Source organism: Cottoperca gobio, chromosome 12 (assembly GCF_900634415.1).
Source record: "Cottoperca gobio chromosome 12, fCotGob3.1, whole genome shotgun sequence".
NCBI lineage: Eukaryota > Metazoa > Chordata > Actinopteri > Perciformes > Bovichtidae > Cottoperca > Cottoperca gobio.
The window spans coordinates 2,164,480-2,186,603 of NC_041366.1; the positions used below are offsets into that span (position 1 = coordinate 2,164,480).

A 22,124-nucleotide genomic window follows, 5' to 3' on the forward strand; every position below is an offset into this window, starting at 1 on the left:
GAAGTTGGATGTGAGTTATGTCTCAGGTGGAGAGCTGACGCACCTGAATGGGATTTATCCACATCTGAAGACACGTCACGCGCACTCACACACTAGACAAGTCTCGCTGCCTAAATATGGACAACGTCCCCGTGCGGATGCTCACTGGGGGGAAAAGTGTGGGGCTCGTGCAGCTGGTATTCCATCCTCGAGCTCTCCCCGAGTCACTCAGACAAGCCGCACGAGCGCTCCTGTCCACCTCCGTCCCTGTCTGCCACAGACCGCCCGCTGCCTCTGTCTCTGTCCGGACTACCAAGCACTCTTCTCCTGCGGCTGAGAGCACACAACCTGAGCAAACATGGAGGCCATCAAGAAGAAAATGCAGATGCTGAAGCTGGATAAGGAGAACGCGATAGACCGGGCAGAACAGGCTGAGGGGGACAAGAAAGGAGCAGAGGACAAATGCAAACAGGTAGACTGATAAAAAGCTGCTCAATCAGTTCCTCACCTGAAATTAAAACCAACATTTCCTTTTATGTCTTTGCGCAGGCATTTTTTAAAATAACTTCAAGGTATTTATTTTCTTTTAGTTCTAAATGTCGTGAAATAAAATGCAAAGGTTTACGCTTATTAATAGAGCACTTTTTAAAAGAAGCTTTAAAAAAAAAAGAACATACAAAAGGGAACTCAAACAAACTAGAATGTAACAGCAAAGTGTGTTTGACACGAGTTTTGAGCAGAGACTGAGAAGAAAGCAGCAGCTTCACTGTATTCTAAGGCATGATGGACTGAATCAGTCATCATCTTCATCACAGATATGGATGTGCACAGTGTTACCCTCATAAACAAATTCATGATCAGTTGTGTCTATTGCAGCACTTAGATCAAGACAAATTCAAATACTAAAACAGATCAATGGCTTTCATTTGAGCCCTTTCAAGTTAGAACTTTAAAGCTGAATCAAGAGAACTTGTGATTGATATGAATGAATACATTGGAAAACAGCACAAGACAGTCTTACAAGTTTTGCACTGAAGTTATTCAATTTTGAAAAGCTCATTCTTTATATGTTATGTTATGTCATATGTTATATGTTTGTCTCCAGGGTAGTTAGAGAGAGAAGGGCTCTGATGTCAAGTCTTCCCAGTCCCTCCTTTTTTTAACTTGATTATACTTCATTCACATAATCCTAAATAAATTGTTCAATTTGAAATTTCTGTAAGTTTAATATAAGTTTAATAACATGAAGGTCTAAATGCTGTTTCTTCTCCACACTGCTGCACAGCGGGAAGATACTGATTTCTTTATTTCTTTATTCATTTTTTCATTGGCCTAATTGCAGTTACATCTAATTATATTGGGTCTAAAATTGTGGAATCAGCTTATAAAAACAGATCATTTTGTTGCCTATTACTGTTAAGAACCATTTAGAAAAATACACTGAGATGTGTTACAGGGTCAAGATTGCTTTCATATCCATGGCAATGACGAAGGTATATTTAATAAGCACATTTAATCCTCATGGCCCAGCACCCTTGCAGACTTGATTTGATGATGGTGAACATGTCATGGAACATATGACCAATATGTGCGAAGGCTCAGTATATAACTTCAGAGGTTGGACATCAGTACATTCAGAAATTTCCAAATCCAGCTAGTTTCAGAGCTTATTGTTTTAGCTAAACAACACAATGATATTCCTTTCAATAATTAGATAGCAACTATTACACTATGCAACTGTCCACACCGCCTGTGTTCCCAGGGGATCGCAGCTCATAGCTGTTACAATGGCTGCACAATCATTTCTCTCTACAGAGGAGCATTGAATACTGGCATGTCTATTTCTGTGGCCGCTCTAAAGACCCCCACCTTCTTTGAATTGTTGCTCCTCTCAGAAAGACAGTCAAGGCTGTTGGTTTGGGAGTTGCCACAATGTCGACTGTAGGATCAGGACTGTCCCAGGCTATTTGTGACTGAGAGGCCTTACATGGCTGCAGGCTGGGGCAGACTGTCAGAAGTGATATAGAAAGGACATTTGTCCTTTGGACATTGTGGTCGGCCCACATCACTGTCATTTACAATTGGCTTTTTATAGTCCTTGAAGCTGTTGTTGCAAATTGCTGAAACAATCTTTGCAAATGAGTCATTGGATAAAAAAAGCTTTACGTCCAAAATGGAAGGGGTTCATCTTGTAAAACAGCAATCTGCTTATTGGATTAATATTTTCTGTTTTGGGGTCCTTAAGATAAAAAGGGGTTTATTGTCTTGGGAGCATGAATATACCCAGCAGATTTGATGAAAATCTGCCTATGAGATCATCATTAGAGTGTCTCAAATCATTACATTTATGATAGATGACTTTGAGATTTCTTGTGTATGATTTGGAATGAGCTTCTGGTCAAACTTTTGACTTAGGTCATATGTACGTGACACGCTCACTGTCAACCACTCTGTTAAGGCTTTGTTCAGAGATTTATGGATATTTGGAAACAAAACTTTTCCTCTACATTTAGCCTCTCAACACACAAACTACACATGTCATTAAAACTGAGATTTCTCCAAATGTCTTCTAAGGGTGTAGATTTTTCAAAACTCCTGTTTCTGTGTATCTCTGTGGACAGGATAATCGGAGTGTATAGGAAATAATGACATCATCACCTCAATTCGCACATGCCCATTGTTGCTTTTGTGTCATGAGCATACCTTGGTGCTAAAGCAAAGGTCAGCAGGTCACCAGAGAATATGATTGAATATTGAAAAAGACAATGCTGACTTGAAGCACGAGAACAGATGTTTTGACTTCTTACATACTGAACCAAAAAGGCCATAACTTAAGTGTTTTAGCAGCCTAAGTTCACAACAGGTGGGATGCAAGACATTAACCCTGTCCTCTCAAAGCCCTGAGTTTTGTATGTCCAACCTTCTACCCATACCCCCTCCTCCATTCATTTATTTCAAAATGTATTTGGCAAAGCAAATGAGTAGTATATAAATGTATTTTGTTGTTGTTTTTTTTCAACATACTATATGATTGTATGTGTCTAGACCACCATCTGACATGTTCTGTCTCTGTTTGTGGCCTGTAGCTGGAGGAGGAGCTGCTGGGTCTGCAGAAGAAGCTGAAAGGAGTGGAGGATGAGCTCGACAAATACTCCGAGTCCTTGAAGGACGCCCAGGAGAAGCTGGAGCAGGCAGAGAAAAAGGCTACAGATGTGAGTGAAGGGAGCTGATGCCATGGTTCACATTACTGCAGAGGGGCAGATATATTAAGACCACATTAACCTATTGTACTCAGCCAGGTCACATCTGAGCCCTTCCACAGTAGCACAGGTGTCCTGTCAGTGTTTCAAATATCACTACTCAAACTGTTTCCTTCGGGTGTTGCAGAAAAGTATCAGCAGGCTGTTTAACTTGAATTACTACTCAGTTGTAAATTTAGACCATCAGTGTCATTACTAGTGCTATAAACCAACAGTGTTAAGTCCTAGCTCCTTCTGTGTTTTAAATATGCACAGAGCAGTTTGTTACTGTTAGTCAAACTTTTCACTCCCACATCTCATGTCCAATAATCAGAACCTTTTTAATGTTGACCCTCAGGAGCATAATTTAAAGCTGGTTGGGCTAAATCTCCACAGCGTCATTAGTTCCAGTTGAAAACTGCTGCTGAGTGGCCGTGTCACAGTATCAAATTCAACCAACATATCATAAAGCCTGTCAGCACCTTGAGGCGAATGCCATCTATTCTAACCAATCTGAGGAGCTCGGCCTGGAGGATTTGGTTTCTTTAATCCTCGTTGGCATCATCCCTTAGAAAAAGAACACAGTTAGTAATAATAACACAGGTTACAGGTTAGTAATAATAACACAGTTAGTAATAATAACACAGTTAGTAATAATAACACAGGTAGTAATAATAACACAGTTAGTAATAATAACACAGTTAGTAATAATACACAGGTACAGGTTAGTAATAATAACACAGTTAGTAATAATAACACAGTTAGTAATAATAACACAGGTTACAGGTTAGTAATAATAACACAGTTAGTAATAATAACACAGTTAGTAATAATAACACAGGTTACAGGTTAGTAATAATAACACAGTTAGTAATAATAACACAGTTAGTAATAATAACACAGGTTACAGGTTAGTAATAATAACACAGTTAGTAATAATAACACAGTTAGTAATAATAACACAGGTTACAGGTTAGTAATAATAACACAGTTAGGTAATAATAACACAGTTAGTAATAATAACACAGGTTACAGGTTAGTAATAATAACACAGTTGGTAATAATAACACAGGTTAGTAATAATAACACAGGTTAGTAATAATAACACAGGTTACAGGTTAGTAATAATAACACAGTTAGTAATAATAACACAGGTTAGTAATAATAACACAGGTTACAGGTTAGTAATAATAACACAGGTTAGTAATAATAACACAGGTTACAGGTTAGTAATAATAACACAGTTAGTAATAATAACACAGTTAGTAATAATAACACAGGTTACAGGTTAGTAATAATAACACAGTTGGTAATAATAACACAGTTAGTAATAATAACACAGGTTAGTAATAATAACACAGGTTACAGGTTAGTAATAATAACACAGTTAGTAATAATAACACAGTTAGTAATAATAACACAGGTTACAGGTTAGTAATAATAACACAGGTTAGTAATAATAACACAGGTTAGTAATAATAACACAGTTAGTAATAATAATACAGGTTAGTAATAATAATACAGGTTAGTAATAATAACTCAGGTTAGTAATAATAACACAGGTTAGTAATAATAACTCAGGTTAGTAATAATAACTCAGGTTAGTAATAATAACACAGGTTAGTAATAATAACACAGGTTACAGGTTAGTAATAATAACACAGTTAGTAATAATAACACAGGTTAGTAATAATAACACAGGTTACAGGTTAGTAATAATAACACAGTTAGTAATAATAACACAGGTTACAGGTTAGTAATAATAACACAGTTGGTAATAATAACACAGTTAGTAATAATAACACAGGTTAGTAATAATAACACAGGTTACAGGTTAGTAATAATAACACAGTTAGTAATAATAACACAGGTTAGTAATAATAACACAGGTTACAGGTTAGTAATAATAACACAGTTAGTAATAATAACACAGTTAGTAATAATAACACAGGTTACAGGTTAGTAATAATAACACAGGTTAGTAATAATAACACAGGTTAGTAATAATAACACAGTTAGTAATAATAATACAGGTTAGTAATAATAACACAGGTTAGTAATAATAACTCAGGTTAGTAATAATAACACAGATTAGTAATAATAACTCAGGTTAGTAATAATAACTCAGGTTAGTAATAATAACACAGGTTAGTAATAATAACACAGTTAGTAATAATAACACAGGTTACAGGTTAGTAATAATAACACAATTTGTAATAATAACACAGGTTAGTAATAATAACACAGGTTAGTAATAATAACACAGGTTAGTAATAATAACACAATTTGTAATAATAACTCAGGTTAGTAATAATGACACAATTTGTAATAATAACTCAGGTTAGTAATAATAACTCAGGTTAGTAATAATAACACAGGTTAGTAATAATGACACAATTTGTAATAATAACTCAGGTTAGTAATAATAACTCAGGTTAGTAATAATAACACAAACCACACATACCAGGTAGGTTAAATTACAGATTTTCCAGTTTGTTCAATATTCAGATGCCCATATGAACTTGGAAAAGGTTTTGCTTGGTGAAATCATTTCTCCTGTTCATACTGGCCATTAAAATATCCATTTCTAAATCATTTCGAGTGTAAGAGACGAGGTATAAAATCCACAGTCCTCTTTCCATGTGAGAATGTATTCCAAGGTTTATCTGAAGCTAATATGAGTCCAAACGTACAGGCTTTTTAGCACACATGTCCGTCTCTTCTCACTATCCTCACACTGTGGCTAAACACTGTCCAGGGGATCTTATTTAAACTAAATTGCTCTTCTTGGACAAGGCTTCCTACCAGGCAGTGGTTGGCCCCAACAAGTTCCTCTAATTCAAAACTTTGGAAGTCACTTTTAACTTTCAACCTTAAAAGTACTGTATCTTCCCAGTGGAAAAGTGTCACACCATTTCGAACTACTGACTTGGTCAGTATAATGTTGATGGTTTACATCCAAGCCTATATTCACAATGTGCTTTGAAGACCAAGGCCAGTAATTCTGCATAGTTATGACATTTCTGCAGGTTTCCGTGAGTTATGAGTCACAGCATTTATGACCAATTATAGTGCAAAATATCAGAGTGACGCAGGGAAGAGTGAGGGCGTTACTGTGATGTGACCAAAGATGGAAAAAGAATTGAAGCAATGCAAGAATTTGTTTATGCTTCCAGTGCTTCCAGGAGTCTGCTACAGTAGCTGGTGATCACTCCAACGCTCAGCCTCAGGACATCAAGCTTTACACATGTGTACTGTGAATGCAGCAGGAGACATGATCAGTCAGCCATCTACAGTGAACAGTGTCTGAGTCTTCATCTTTCTTCTAAATAGCTGCATTATAGTCATTATTGGCTAATGTATAATATTTATGATAAATCAAAGCTAACATAGGGTTCGGGCTGTAGGTAACTGGAAAGTTACTAAGTACATTTGCTCAAGCATTGTACTTAAGTACAATTTCGAGGTCCATTTTTATCAACTTTCTACTTCTATCCCCCTAAATCTCAGAGGGAAATATTGTACTTTTTACTGCATATATTTGACAGCTATAGATATTGGTTACTTTTTACAGATTTAGATTCAACAACCACAAACTAGTAAATAAGCCAGTGGTTATCATCCTTTTGGGTGTTTAGGACTCCTAAATTGATACACATTAGGTCACGGACCTCCATCTGAAAATATTTTGGTTGTTGGAAATGATTAAGATGAGAATTCTGTAGTTTGTCACTACAGTTGAGGAGAGAACAATGGAGGCAGTGATCAGAATAGTCACTCTTATGCCTTTTACTCACATTGGGCTCACCTCTATAGTGAATAAATAGTGAAGATATTCCCCATTTTTCTGGGGACCCTCTGGAACTCCCTCAAGGACCCCTGGTTGAGAACCACTGGATTTAACTACCCGATAGTTTATAAAGTAGTTCAAATGAACTCCACCATTACCAACTACAACACATGTGATGCTTACATATGAACGATTCAATAATCATTGTCCAATAATATGTTGCCTTAAAATATTCAAACCCAATCCAAAAATAGGCTCATAAAAGTCCACAGTATCTAATAGTGAGGCTGCATGTTATCTGTAGTACATCCCCAGGTGCACAGTCTTTACTGGTCTTTACACTGCTGGCGGATTGTATTCGTAAATTCATTGTTTTCTCTATTTCTGCGCCAGCTCGGGAAGTTCAACTTGCCTCAGCAGTTTATCCAGTTCTACTCTGCAATGATAATAGTCTGTTCCCTGTACATCCATTACTATCACCAAACAGGACAGGAACAGACAACAACAGACAGCACAGGACTGCAGAAACAATCACTGGTGCCAACCTGCCCTCCGTTTAGGATTTATACATGTCCAGATACATAAATTAAACACCCTGGACATAAGCTGTTTCAGCTGCTCCCTTCTGGGGGCGCTACAGAGCCATGTACGCCAAAACTACCAGACTCAAGAACAGTTTCTTTCCACAGGCCATCACTCTCATTAACACTTAACATCAGTTCAACAGCCACTTGCTCACATTATAGACCAAATTCTTTACATATATATTTTTTGGCATGTTCATATGCACTGTCACTGTCAATATACAGCCTGCACACTTTATATATAGTATAATATAATTATATACACGTACATAGGCCTACTGCACATAATCCAGTCTATGTAACCATTCAGTAGGCTACTTGTACTTAAAAAATAGTGTGTGCATGGGCTATAGGGGCCTATTTATATACACTTATTTTTTGCATGCATGTGTGCATTAAACCTTAAATCTGATTCTGATTAAGGGGTGAATTAAGTAGCCTAATGTAGGGGCAAAATTCTAAATAACTATTAATGCTCATTCATGTTTCGTGTCATTTCAAAAATAATAGGCCTATAGATAATCGATTTATTATGAAATTGTAACCGGAAGAACCGTCGCGTTGATGCCGACTTCTGACGCCGTTGCCAAGGAAACACCGTGACACCTGGGAGACGCAGAGTTTAGTGTTCACACACAACATGGCGACTTTTGCTTCTATGGAAGCGGTGAGAAGGAAAATCCAAACCCTGCAGCAAGTAGCGTACGAGGCGGAGGACCGAGCCGAGCTGCTGCAGGGGGAGGCGGACATGGAGAGGCAGGCCAGAGAGAGGGTAACACACCTCCACACCGGAAACTAAGGAGCTCATCAATTCACCTTTAGTTACTCTAAAGTTGATCTCAATGGCATGAAAGAAAATAAATACTTTCAGAACAACCAACTACGTTAGGCTAGTAGGCAGCATGTAACAGTGCTTAAATAAATATTGAGTAACACTAGTCGAAACCAAAAGGTAGCCTGGCAAAACAATCGTGTCACCTTTAACCGGATGTAGCTTATTATTACTACAGCGTTACTAAAGACAAATATGTTACTCTAAAGATGTTAAAATGTTCAATATACATGAGCCTGCCACGCCATGGGGCAATATAAAGTCAACATTTAAAAAATATATATATAATATTTTGGTATGATGATGTGACGCTAAATGCCTTTATTAATGTCTGTCTCAATTTACACTGAGACACTGAGACAGATGTATAATGTTTTATATTGGACTATATAAATAAATTTGATTTGATTTGAAAACAAAAACAATCTCTAGACTGCAAGGATTTAGGTAATGTATTCTATATATTTAGTATTGTGATTCTGCACCTTTTAATTATTCAAATATGTTCTGGCTTGGCTATCTCGGCTTAAAGTGTGAGCCATAGACTTGCTCTCTTGAGCAAACGTGCAGCAACATGTTACATTTTCTTTGTTATTTATCTGTTCTTTTTTAAGCAACTGTTCCCAAATTACTGGTTTTTACTTTACAAAACAATCCAGCTATGAGTCACGATCAGCGTTGTCTCAGTTACACTGGAATCAGTATCGGATCTATCTATCTCTATTACATAGCTGATTTTATCTGTACCTGGACTGGTGTCACATATTAGCCACATTGAAAAACATAATGTGAACACTAGGATTACTGAATCTGAAATGACCATTAGAGGTCTGCTGTATGACTACAGCTACATTTATCATTTGTTAAGTAAAGATCAAATAAAACTGCATTTTTTCTATTGATTATGTTTTTTAAGTAGTATGTTTTTGATGCATTCAAATATGGATTATTGATGTTCTATAGGCCTCTATAGTTCTATAGATATCTTTGTCATTATGGCTATAATGCGACCTCAGGCTCTCATGTATAGTTTATTGTGTGGGCGTGTGTGTGTGTCTGCAGGCTGAGGCAGAAGTGGCGTCTCTAAACAGGCGTATCCAGCTGGTGGAGGAGGAGTTGGACCGAGCTCAGGAGAGACTGGCTACTGCTCTGCAGAAGCTGGAAGAGGCTGAGAAAGCTGCAGATGAGAGTGAGAGGTGAAGAGCCTCATGATACGTCAGATTCAGTGTGTGTGTTTAAGTTACCAGCAGGGCTGGATTAAAGTGACAGGGGGGCCCAGGATAATAAAACAAGTTGATTTGCCCAGAGGTAAAATATTATGATTTGCCGTATGTTAGTCCGTAACATCTGTAAAAAACTAATCAAGGTCATTTCTTGGTATAACAGCTCTCCCCACAGACACATTGTCAGCTGCTTTGTTTTGCCATCTGCACTCAGTGATGATGGGGGGGAGGGGATCACATGGAAAGGTGATACATGCCCTTTATATGGAGAGGTTGAATGGAACAAATAACATGCTGATGATTTTGCTATTCTTGGGGCCTTACTGCTCGACGGTGGCATGTCTGGACCGAGGTCAACTATCCCACAGGTTCAATCGCTGGTTTGTAGTATATATATATATATATATATATATATATATATATATATATATATATATATATATATATATATATATATGTATATGTATTAATATATTTATATATATAATAATAATATATATTTCTATTTTTCCCCCTTTAATTTTGGGGTTTCTTTTAGGAAGTTTTTCCTTGTGCGATGCGAGGGTCTAAGGACAGAGGGGGTCGTAACCTGTACATTCTGTAAAGCACACAGAGACAAATGTATAATTTGTGATATTGGGCTATACAAATAAATTTGATTTGATGTATAAATATATATTTATACATGTGTATATATATGTATATGTATTAATATATTTATACATATACATGTGTGTGTATATATATATATATATATATATACATGTATATGTATATATATATATATATTTATATATATATATATATATACATATATATATATATATATATATATATATATATATATATATATATATATACATGTATATGTATAAATATATATATATATATATATATATATATTTATATATATATATATATATATATATATATATATATATATATATATATATATACATGTGTATATATATATATATATACATGTGTATGTATATATATATATATATATATATATATATATACATACATACATGTATGTATGTATGTATGTATGTATATATATATATATATATATATATACATACATGTATATGTATATGTATATGTATGTATATATATATACATACACCCTATCTTTTCTTCCATTGTTAATTATTATAGATAAATAAGTGTTACCACAAGCTAATTGACACACAGAACATCTGGAGCTGTTTGTATTTTAAGGAGTTCTGGATTGTTCCAAGGGCTCAAGGTAACATGTAACTAAGTTGGTAGCAGTCTACTGCCTGCACTGTACCTGATGGATACTTGCACAGAGAGTGCTAGAGAGGGCAGAACACTTCTGACTGACTGCTTACTGTTGTCTGCTCTTCTTGTCCCTCAGAGGAATGAAGGTCATAGAAAACAGAGCATCAAAAGACGAGGAGAAAATGGAGATCCAGGAGATGCAACTGAAGGAGGCCAAACACATCGCTGAGGAGGCCGACCGCAAATATGAAGAGGTGGGGAACTCGCTGGTTGTTCAAGCTCTTTGCATGTCTTCCTGAACACACAGTGAGCTGTGTCCCACTTCCACACGACAAACTAATACTACACACTCATTCTAAAGAGGCCTTGAATATGTAGTGTGTTCACAGTGGAGAAGTGACTTTAAAAAAGAAAAATGGGGACACTAAAAAGACCTGAAAATAAGTTGAAGGACCGGCCGACAGACAGCAGATGATATGTCAGATTATCACATTCACATGTTAAGACTGCAAAAAACCGACAGCAACATGCAAAATGTCCAGCTCAGATATTATGATGTAACTGTGTCACAGGGTAACACACCAAATGTTCTACCGTTTATTTGAAAGTAAGAAACACACATTTGAAAAAACATGAATTATTACTGTAAATGTAGCGTACGTACTGTTCAGAATTTAGAATTTGGTGAAGGGCAGGTAATGAGTTTACGACTTGGACTTGACTTGGGACCCACCTTAGACCTTAGCTTAGATACTATAAACAATTAGTACAGTATATAGTATAGAATTGGACACAAGATAAGAGAATTGCTCTCTTAGTTTGGAGGAGTCAGTTGAGTGTGTGCTGAATGTGTGCAGGTTGCACGTAAACTGGTTATCCTGGAGGGAGATCTGGAGCGCTCAGAGGAGCGTGCTGAGGTGGCTGAAGCGTAAGTCAACACCTGCACCATGACACAAAAGCCACTGTACATTATTCATGTTGCCATAGCAGGGATCATGTGATCAGTACTATGGCAACATGTGGTCTACACATTGACATGTCATTGAAGAATCTATCACTTTACAATCATATAATCCTCTAATGTTTATATTGACAGTAGTGGAATTATAAGTGCTGCATGGACTCAAGAGTCGAAATGATTCACCTAACAACTGAAATTAATGATTGTTTTGATTTATTTACTAATTATTTGTTCAATAAATTGATTAATCATTTGGGCTATAAAATGTCATAGAAATTGTGAAAAATGCCAATCACAAGTTCGCCGAGTCATTTGACTTATTTGATCTGGCAAACTGTCAGAAAGCCAAACATACTGAGTTCAGCTTTGTTATAGAAAAGAGAAAAGCAGCAAATCCTCAAATTGGAGAAACTTGAATTTGCATTTGGCATTTAGCTTTATAGACGACCTAAACGATTAATCAATTATTAGAATTGTTGTTGATTTATTTTCTATTGACCGTGCAAAGTATCCTTGTACTCATGTAGCCATCTGAGAATCACAAGCTGCAGGACCTAATGAATCCACTAATCTCATAGAGACCTGGGTGTGTGTTTTTATGTAATGCATGCCTGATACACCACCACTGCCTGTATGGGACTTGTTGTTGTTTGTTATTGTTTTATGGCTGCCCTGCCCACTGTCCACCCTCACCCCTGACCTCCTGGACTAACCCCCTCAGGCGTGTGAGGGAGCTGGAGGAGGAGCTCAGACTAATGGACCAGAATATGAAGTCCATGATGTGCGGAGAGGAAGAGGTACTTATTGTACAAACTCCACGAGGTCTAACCCTGACCTGCTGCCTTCTGCTCCTCTGACCTGCAGCCTCTCAACCCCTCTCTGTTTTCTGTCTCGCCTGCACTTAGCCTCAAGCATGTCCTCCGAGCCGCACTTAAAGGATAAGGCTGGTGATATTCTAAAAGATTTTTCATGAAAAGACCAAAACCAACAATTAATAGATTTAAGAGCATAGGTTTGGTTATCAAAAGTGGGGACCACAATGAAGTTAAAGAAGTGTGTGTGTGTGTGTGTGTGTGTGTGTGTGTGTGTGTGTGTGTGTGTGTGTGTGTGTGTGTGTGTGTGTGTGTGTGTGTGTGTGTGTGTGTGTGTGTGTGTGTGTGTGTGTGTGTGTGTGTGTGTGTGTGTTCTGTGAGGCAATACAATCATAAAGCACTTTCTGATCCTTGTATTGCTTTGTGCGGTGTAAAAAGGTGAAGTGAAAGCAGAACTTCTGGGTTCTACACTGACATTTTTTATAATAAAAATAAGTAAGTTTCAATTTCTAATAGCAAGTGTTGTCGTGGATGCCGATTTGTATGGAAAGTAAATCCCAGGAACACTTTAATTTTTTCTGAAAGACTGATGAAATACATTTTGCAATGAGTTGCAGAAGCTAGAGGGACAGAGGCTAGACAGGAAGTGATGTCATCACTAGTAAAAACGCTTCATTGAGCCTACGTTTTGCACACGCATTGTGCTTCATTTTGACTCAATCCCACAAACACCGTCCTGCTGCCACAAATACTCACTAGAGCATCAAATGTGGATTAATCCACCGCTGAAAATTGTCCTTCTGTTTGACTAACGTTTGTTAAAAACTACAGTGGCCAGCTGTTTTTGGAAAATACTGATCCCTTATTAAAAAAAGTAATTTATGAACCTCTTTTTAAAGATTGACGTTTTCAGTAGGAACCGATAAGCTTGAGGCTGAGAGCCACAGATAGAGGATAGATTCAGAAAGTATTGAGAGACGCAACTAATGTTGTTGGTTTGGGTCTGCACATGGGACTTACAGGAAAAATATAGAATAACAACAGATTTACGTTTTCTTTTGTGACTAATCTATATATTAATTTTGACTGTAGTCTGCCGCCCAACCATGCCTACATTTCCTGTTTAAAAACACCCTGGCATTTTGCTAAAACCGTCTTTCACTGTCTTACTCAGAGTCAGATATAAACAGAGCAGTTTCTTCTTCTGTCTCTGTGTAAGACAGTGAGTTGTCCTTCAAACAGCGCCAGGGTTTGAGCTCTTCTGCTTTCCTACTATTCAAATCACTACTTTTTCTTCTCTTGCTTTTCCTCTCTTACCTTGCTCAGTAAATCAGGTGACCTTGAGGAAGAGTTGAAAAATGTCACCAACAACTTGAAGTCACTGGAAGCCCAGGCTGAGAAGGTACAGTAGGAGCTGAGGGGCATTCAGCCACCAGACCGGCCGCTCAGAGCAAAACAAAGCAAGAGACATGAAACAAATTCCAACACACACAGTGATAGGAACCCTTTAACAACACGTACAGTCTTCATTAGCCTACTATAAGTTCTGCATTTTAAAAGGCAGAAAGTATTTATATCTTTACATTTTAAATAAAGGCTTTAAATGATCTTAAAACATGTAAATACTCAATGAAAAGGGAAGCCCCACTGTGTGCCTCTCATATACGGCTGTCTTAACATTAGACTGTTTCACACCCAATTATGCATAATTATCTTACTTGCCTTTCTTAAAGAAATTCAAACAATCTATTAAGTAATACATCAAAGTAGTGTATGTATCATCCATTCTCTCCTTTTTGTATGCAAATGTATTTTAATTGTGCTCTGTTAATACCTTTTATGTTTGGATTGCAGTACTCACAAAAGGAGGACAAATATGAAGAAGAAATTAAAGTTCTTACTGACAAACTGAAAGAGGTGAGATTGTTGTTACTGTTTCTGTTCTCCTCCAGATGAACGTGACGAACCACAGTGTTCAGACAACATGTCAGACTGTGCATTCACTCATGTGCTGTGGTTTGTGTCCCAGGCGGAGACCCGTGCAGAGTTTGCAGAGAGGTCTGTGGCCAAGCTGGAGAAGACCATCGATGATTTGGAAGGTATTCAACACTCACCTGTGCTCTCTGCCAGTACTCCCACTGACAGCAGTAACATGTTGGCTCGCTGTTCTGTGGTGAAGAATGTTAAAGTTACAAACGGCTTCACTAATTCCACTTCTGCTGTTGGAAGTGTGCTGATGATTGGCTGGACAGCTGTGCTGTGTGCTGCCGTTTTGATGATTGGAAGGAACAGATCATCTCTGTTGAAATCATTGCATCTGCATGGATATGAAACTTGACTAATTTGTAGTGTGTAAATATGCAGTGGTCACCAGTTTAACTTACCCACTGAATGATGATACTGAGACGCATTATTCCTTGATGAGCACGGTTATGTTGACCCCTCGCAGCTTTGGGTGCACCGTTTGGGTGCACCGTTTGAGTATACAGCATAAGGCATTTACCCAAATATGTTTGTACTTGCCAGCAATTGGGAACATATATATTAACAGTGGAGTGAGACCAACCGGCATTCAGGGGTTTCCAAAGAGTAAACAGTCTTTATAAAGATTCCCATTTATCCAGGTCACAGGATCCTGAAGTATCAAGTCAAAGACAACTGGACCTGTCCAGTTCATATTGGTCTAGAACAAAACAAAACATCATGAAGAAACTAATACAGGCATCAGGCTTGGACAGAGGCCTGCACCCAGCCCTTTAGGACAGAGCCCCGCACCCTGCCCTTTAGGACAGAGCCCCGCACCCTGCCCTTTAGGACAGAGCCCCGCACCCAGCCCTTTAGGACAGAGCCCCGCACCCTGCCCTTTAGGACAGAGCCCCGCACCCAGCCCTTTAGGACAGAGCCCCGCACCCTGCCCTTTAGGACAGAGCCCCGCACCCTGCCCTTTAGGACAGAGCCCCGCACCCAGCCCTTTAGGACAGAGCCCCGCACCCTGCCCTTTAGGACAGAGCCCCGCACCCTGCCCTTTAGGACAGAGCCCCGCACCCAGCCCTTTAGGACAGAGCCCCGCACCCTGCCCTTTAGGACAGAGCCCCGCACCCAGCCCTTTAGGACAGAGCCCCGCACCCTGCCCTTTAGGACAGAGCCCCGCACCCAGCCCTTTAGGACAGAGCCCCGCACCCTGCCCTTTAGGACAGAGCCCCGCACCCTGCCCTTTAGGACAGAGCCCCGCACCCAGCCCTTTAGGACAGAGCCCCGCACCCTGCCCTTTAGGACAGAGCCCCGCACCCAGCCCTTTAGGACAGAGCCCTGCACCCAGCCCAGCCCAACTAAGCGACAGCCCTGTCGGCTGTCACTTGCATTTCACTTCAAAAGCCAATGTTATTTTATGTTTATAGTACATGTCATACACAGGGTAAGAGTGCTTTAAATACATACAGTAGAGAGACAACAACAGAACAAATGACAACAAATTAGTAAAATGGTAGAAAAGAGTAGAATGAGAAAAGGGAAAAGCATAAAGAAATGACCAAATAAGCATCCATCCTGATAAGCATGGTGTGTGTGAGCATTCTCAGTGTGTTGTTCTACCATTACAGCACACTGGCAGACTGAACTCAGTCAGTATGACACACAAACACAAACGGTTCCCCACTGAAGCAGTATGTGTTTAGGCTGCAGCAGGCAAGATACAGTATTAGACTTTAAAAATATTTAAGCATGAAAACTTACATTAATGTCATGAACCAGCCATGCTTTACAGCTTAATATTTCACCAGTGGTGGAAAGTACTTGTTGTCAAGTGTTGCACTAGAATTCAGTTTAGAGGTTTAGAGGTTGAAAGGTTGAAATGCGGCTTAAGGAGTGCCTTAGTAGCCGAGTGATTACAGCACATGCCACACAGCCGTAACTTTGCCAGGTGGTTTCTGACCGGGGACCTTTGTTGCATGTCACCTTCAGTCGCACACTGAAAAGTCACCTGTTCGACTGCACCTCGGCAAATGAGAAAAAGGAAAGAAAAAACCCCCCCAAAAAACCTGCTCTTTGTATGTGCCACTTAAATTGGTTTGGCTTATTTGTAGCTAACAGTTGAATTCGTATTCTATTGTTTCTGTATGTTGCACTTTTGTTTGGCTTATTTGAAGCTGTTGTTCTGCACTTCAAGGATTTCACCTATTTGAAGCTAATGTACTTACAAGATTCTTGCTGTTGGGAGTCGTATCCTCATGGTTGTTTGCACTTTTTGTCGCTTCGGATAAAAGCGTCAGCTAAATGAACTGTAATGTAATGTTGTTGAACATTAGCTGATCTGATTTTCTTGAGACAGTCAAGTCAGAGATATGGAAAAGCACAAGCTGTGCACGTGTATTGTTTCCAGGAAATGTTGACTTCCAACATGGCTTCCAGGGGTTACCTGAATACACTAATAACTTCATTAACAATTTAACCTTTGATCTATAAGTATTTGGCATGGCCTGATAGTGATCCTGTTGTCTCTGGCATGTGTTGACAGTTTGTGTGCATTTGAACCCAGTCTATAGAGAACTGGGATGAAATCATTACTTGTGTTGGTGAGTTGCAGTAACCAGCTGATGTGATGACTTTAAATGGATACTAGTGGTTGTGGATGTTTTGAAGTGGAGTTGTATGAGATACTTATACATAGTCAGTGTTTTACAGACAGTAGATGGTTTGGAGAACAGAGTACGAGCACGGAAACAAAGCAATGTACTGCTGTAGACAGGGGCACCACCTAAAGCAAAGGCCCACTTTAAAACATCTATATCAGTTTAAGTGTACGCTATATTTAGAATATTTTCCCCCGTGTTACCTTATAGTCAGAAAGCCTTTTCCTCACCAAAGCCACCAGACTACCTTGATAATCATTTGACCTCGCAGAACACGGGAGTCCCTGGTCTACCGCTGCCTCGATCAGTTAGTTGGTTTGAGTTATTGTGTGACTTTGGTTAGTTCGGATTCACCAAAGAACAATCAAACTGATGTTGAGTTTTTAAGCTGGGCCTTTCTTTTAGGTGTCTAAACATTGTTTTGCTGCTGCCCCAGCAGTACATTGCTTTGCTTCTGTGTCCGTACTCCTGTCTGCTTCATCAAACTAGGGGGGCCGACTGCCATTCACTGTAGGTAATATACTGACTATGGATAAGTACCTCATACAACCCCACTTCAACATCAGTGACGGTTTGTCAATCAGTTTGACGGTTACCAGTTCATTCTCTTTTTGTTGTACTTTCCTTATTCCTGTCCCTTTGCCTCATTCCTTTCCATTCTGTGCATCTGTCTGCTCGGTCCCTCGTCTCTGTGTGTGTGTGTGTGTCCTCCTCCAGATGAAGTATATGCTCAGAAGCTGAAGGGCAAGGCTCTCAGTGAGGAGCTGGATCTGGCTCTCAACGACATGACTACACTGTAGCTGCTCTCACTTCCTCTTTGCTCCTATTTCCTGTCTGAACTCTTCTCCGCCTGCTTGCTGTTGTCTTGTTCCATTCCACAGTGGTATCACGATGTGCCGAATCCACCCACCCTTCAGTAAGCTGTATGCGTGTTACACAGCACTAGTCTTTATACAGAGAGTTAAGTTATTGCTCACCCAGTCACTGCTGAGTTAATGTCCTCTCTTTATTGAATATTCACGTCAACCTGTTTCAACCTGTCAACCCTCTGTAATAAATGTATTAAAGCTCGCTTGACTTTTCTGTCTCCTTCCAGGCTTGTCTTCTTTCTCTTTTGTTTACTTCTTCTATTTAACATTTTTATGCAGCATATCATTCATAAACAACTGCATTGTAGCACACTGTAATGTAGTTGTATACAGAAATAAGAATGTTTGACATGTTTTCATGAACTTGTGGTATACAGAATAACTCCTTGTAGAGGAATCTTTATTGAGGACTTGAAGGAAACAATCTTTACTTAAAGTTACTATGAGGAGTTTTGAACAAGTTATAAAACAGTCTAAATGTAATAGAGATGCCTCTGTATGACCTGCTTACCCAAACAACACCTTCAGGGAGAAGATTGGATATTTCTATAAAGCTATTCTACTTGCTTGTTCCCGGGTCCGATTCCCTGCGACATCAGACAAAACCATGTACGGCAGGATCAGCAAAGAGAAAAATAAAGAATTGACTAAAGAACAAAAAAAGCTAAAATGGTGAAAACACCAGTGGTCGGTCCTTCAACACATTGAGAGGATTGCAGGATTTAAAAAGCGATCCTGAATTGGCCCTCTCCCTCCTGCTTACTTTGCGTCATCATCGTCATATTACAGTTATTAATCTTACATAGCCACGAATAGATACATTACCTGATTGCTATGCATTCTGCAAACAGCTGTCAAATGGTATTGAAAATAAGTTGCGTCTTTCTTTCATTTTCTAAAACAAATGCTAGAGGTGTAGTGTTCATGGTAGCACTTCTGCTTTTGTTGCCAACATCAAAAAGTGTAATAGCTTTTGCTGATGAGACACAGAGTAACTGCACCTCTCTGCCCAGCAAGCTGCAGGCAGGGGTTTCATACTGAAGGTGAGTAGATCGCTGATACACGTCTGTTTCACCAGGCCAATAGGATTGGATTCCAGGTGGATAAGACCATTTATACTTCTATCACATGAAGCCCATCTGAAGATAAATTACTATTGTTATGACAAAAAGCAAAAAGATTTAGAACAAATGGATTTCCCATGTGACTCCCCACTAGGCCGTGCTCCCCTAACGACACTCCACTTGACCAAGTTGTTTCCCATGTGCAGTTAAAAGGGTTCCACCCATAGGGTCTATCATTGAAGGCTAAACCGTCAGTCTCAAAACAGAGCTCATCGTCAAGACATACTGAAAGACACACGAAGATCCCCCATATCAACATATAAACTATTAGCTTTTGTATGCTTTGTATATATTTAGATTTTCTTCTAGAGACCGTCCTTTGAAGAATGACTGGTGTATGAATATTTTATAAATCATTACATAATTACAGTCACACGGGATATATTTCAGTTGGCCTTTCCCTCCCATCTAAAGCTTTGTATAAATGCTACTTGTAATATTAGTACTTCATATCTACCTGTGTATTGAGCTGTCACTCACACACCGATGTGTCTCTCAAAGCAGAGATACGTCAGCAGTTCAGTTCACACTTCATACTAAATGTGTCAAGCTTAACTTAAGTTTAGAAAATGTGTTTCCAATGCACACAGTGGATTACATTTCTTTATAACACCTGAAATCATAATGCCTCGGTTTAAACATGAAATCGTAAAACACTAAAATAAAAATATCCAACTAAAATAGACTAAATAGAATAACAGTGACTCTGTAATAATCTCTGTTATTAGTATTTCAACATTGCACTGGCACTGGAACTGGTTTGGACTACTCCATATCTGTCCTGTCATTTACATCAGGCCACATCACACCCACAGTCCTATTCTCCTGCTCAGACACCTTGGACCAAATAGTAGAGCATTCCAACCTCATGGGACCTCACCTTGTCCTATATGACACTGTAACAAACAACAGTTGTCCCATGAAAGATCCTCACGCAGCCCTACAACACAGCTGATTTCACTCCGCTCTTTGCTGATTGTAGAGTCACACATTTTGAAGTGAGCAGAAGACTCTCAGATCCGCCTGCATTCGTGTTAAATGATCTGCAAACCAGGAATCAATGAAAGTTCAGTGAATGCATGTGAAGTTTTGATCACAACATTTACTGTGGTGCACACTGAAAAAGGTACATACTGAGAAGCCTTTGAATAAATACGTGTTGGTGAGGTGTGTGTTTGTACAGCACGAATGTGATATTTAGTATTCGGTTGGGTTTACTATCTGTCTCAGTGAAAAATAGCATGGATACACTGTCACAACTATTCATACATTTGACTTCCTTGATGCAATCAGTGACAACGGCTGATTTCATTGTGACAGTGATGCTTTAATGAATTTATTTAATTTATATTTAAATAAAGTATTGTGTTCTGCACACTATTAATAGATGTGGTGAGTCCAGGCCATGTTTTAGGAACTACTGTAAAAACAGTGGTTCAGAAAACGATCTAAAACAACTGAGAAAAACAGGTAACTATATTTTATAGTAGTAGTCGTTCCTAAACATTTTACAGACTTACTGATTAAATGATAATTGTAAAATAATTGATAATGAAAATAATCATTACTTGCAACCCCAGTGTAATAAGTACTAAATTACACCAGGAAATAATTAGAAAATCATTATGAAATTACAGTTTTGTAAAATAAAGTGTTGTGAAACAACAAATGTTAAAGCAGGTTTGCGATGTTCTCTAGCAGCATTGCATCATTCGCTCTTGATTCTCTAAGACCAGATTTAGCTCCTCGTCTGTCTTTTCATCAGACCCTTTTATGGTTATGCAGTGCACAGACTGCAGAAAGACTGTTGAATTAAAGGGCCTCTTGTTTTTCCGTATCTCCAGTTCCAGACAGGAAACTCACCTGTGACTTTGTTCCCTCCTCCAGAGAAACTGGCCCAGGCCAAAGAAGAGAACCTGGACATGCACCAGGTGCTGGACCAAACCCTTCTGGAGATCAACAATCTATAGAGACCCATTCAGAGCTAGGTGAAGGACAGCAGCTAAAGAGCTCCCAGCGTCCGCCCGTACAGATGGAATCTTAATGCACCAGCCACAGTTGTTATAGTAAAAAGCCCCTGAAGTGACACGAGCAAGAAAGTGTCTATTGCAAAATGTTGCAGGTTTGTAGGTCATCAGGAAGATCTTCTCATCAATAAAAAAGTTATTGTGTGCACTTGAAAGTCACTCATGGACACAACTATCTTTTCTGCTAGAAAAAAAGGTTCCCAATATGATGAAGCATTTCCCATTGGACATATTCCATGAGCTCACTATTGTTGTCTTTTAAGAATAATGATAAAAACAGTTGCTACTGCACACAAAGAACATTTCTCCTCTCTCAACAGAGTTTCTGGTACACACTAGAAAGCTTTTAGTTTTGATGTTTTTCCTTTCGTTGATAAAGTGTGATACAGGAATTTCCAAGATATGTTAAAGACAACAACAACCCGACCTCGTTTATCTTGTGGGGCAAGTGGTATTATCTTCAAATACACACATAGTGTATGTTGTAGTGTATAGTTTTTAGTACAATGAAAACACATACATTTTATTTTTCGGCAGGTATAGATTCGGTATTAGGTGTAGATTAGACTATTAATGGATTCAATTACCAATAGAATAAACTATCTGACTGATTTTACATGTTAAAAACTGAATTTAATGAAGTGCTGGGAGCTGTAATACTGACATGTAACCTAACTGAATAAAGGTTTTATATGTTGAAAACAGAAGTGCGTTCCTGAAATGATAAATGTCATAAATCTATGATGTCTTGGAGATGTTTGACTTTATACAGTGAGGTAAATTTTAAGAATTGAATTTAAACTGACTA

General features: G+C 38.6%; 1 protein-coding gene across 8 annotated transcripts; it reads left to right on the forward strand.

Moving 5' to 3' along the window:
* Nucleotides 1–163: 163 nt before the first annotated feature.
* On the forward strand, nt 164–22,012 carry tpm2 (tropomyosin 2 (beta)). 8 transcript variants are annotated; one of them, XM_029444349.1, is made up of 9 exons: nt 164–451; nt 3,066–3,191; nt 9,487–9,620; nt 11,032–11,149; nt 11,753–11,823; nt 12,578–12,653; nt 14,523–14,585; nt 14,698–14,767; nt 21,177–22,012. In XM_029444349.1, the coding sequence occupies exons 1-9, from the start codon at nt 338–340 to the stop codon at nt 21,257–21,259; spliced, it is 855 nt and encodes a 284-aa protein (XP_029300209.1). In that variant the 5' UTR covers nt 164–337; the 3' UTR covers nt 21,260–22,012. The 8 variants fall into 8 exon arrangements, with proteins under 8 accessions (XP_029300209.1, XP_029300211.1, XP_029300210.1 ...); XM_029444351.1 differs by lacking the exon at nt 12,578–12,653 and adding an exon at nt 13,995–14,070; XM_029444350.1 differs by lacking the exons at nt 12,578–12,653; nt 21,177–22,012 and adding exons at nt 13,995–14,070; nt 18,014–18,449.
* The last annotated feature ends 112 nt before the right edge of the window (nt 22,013–22,124 follow it).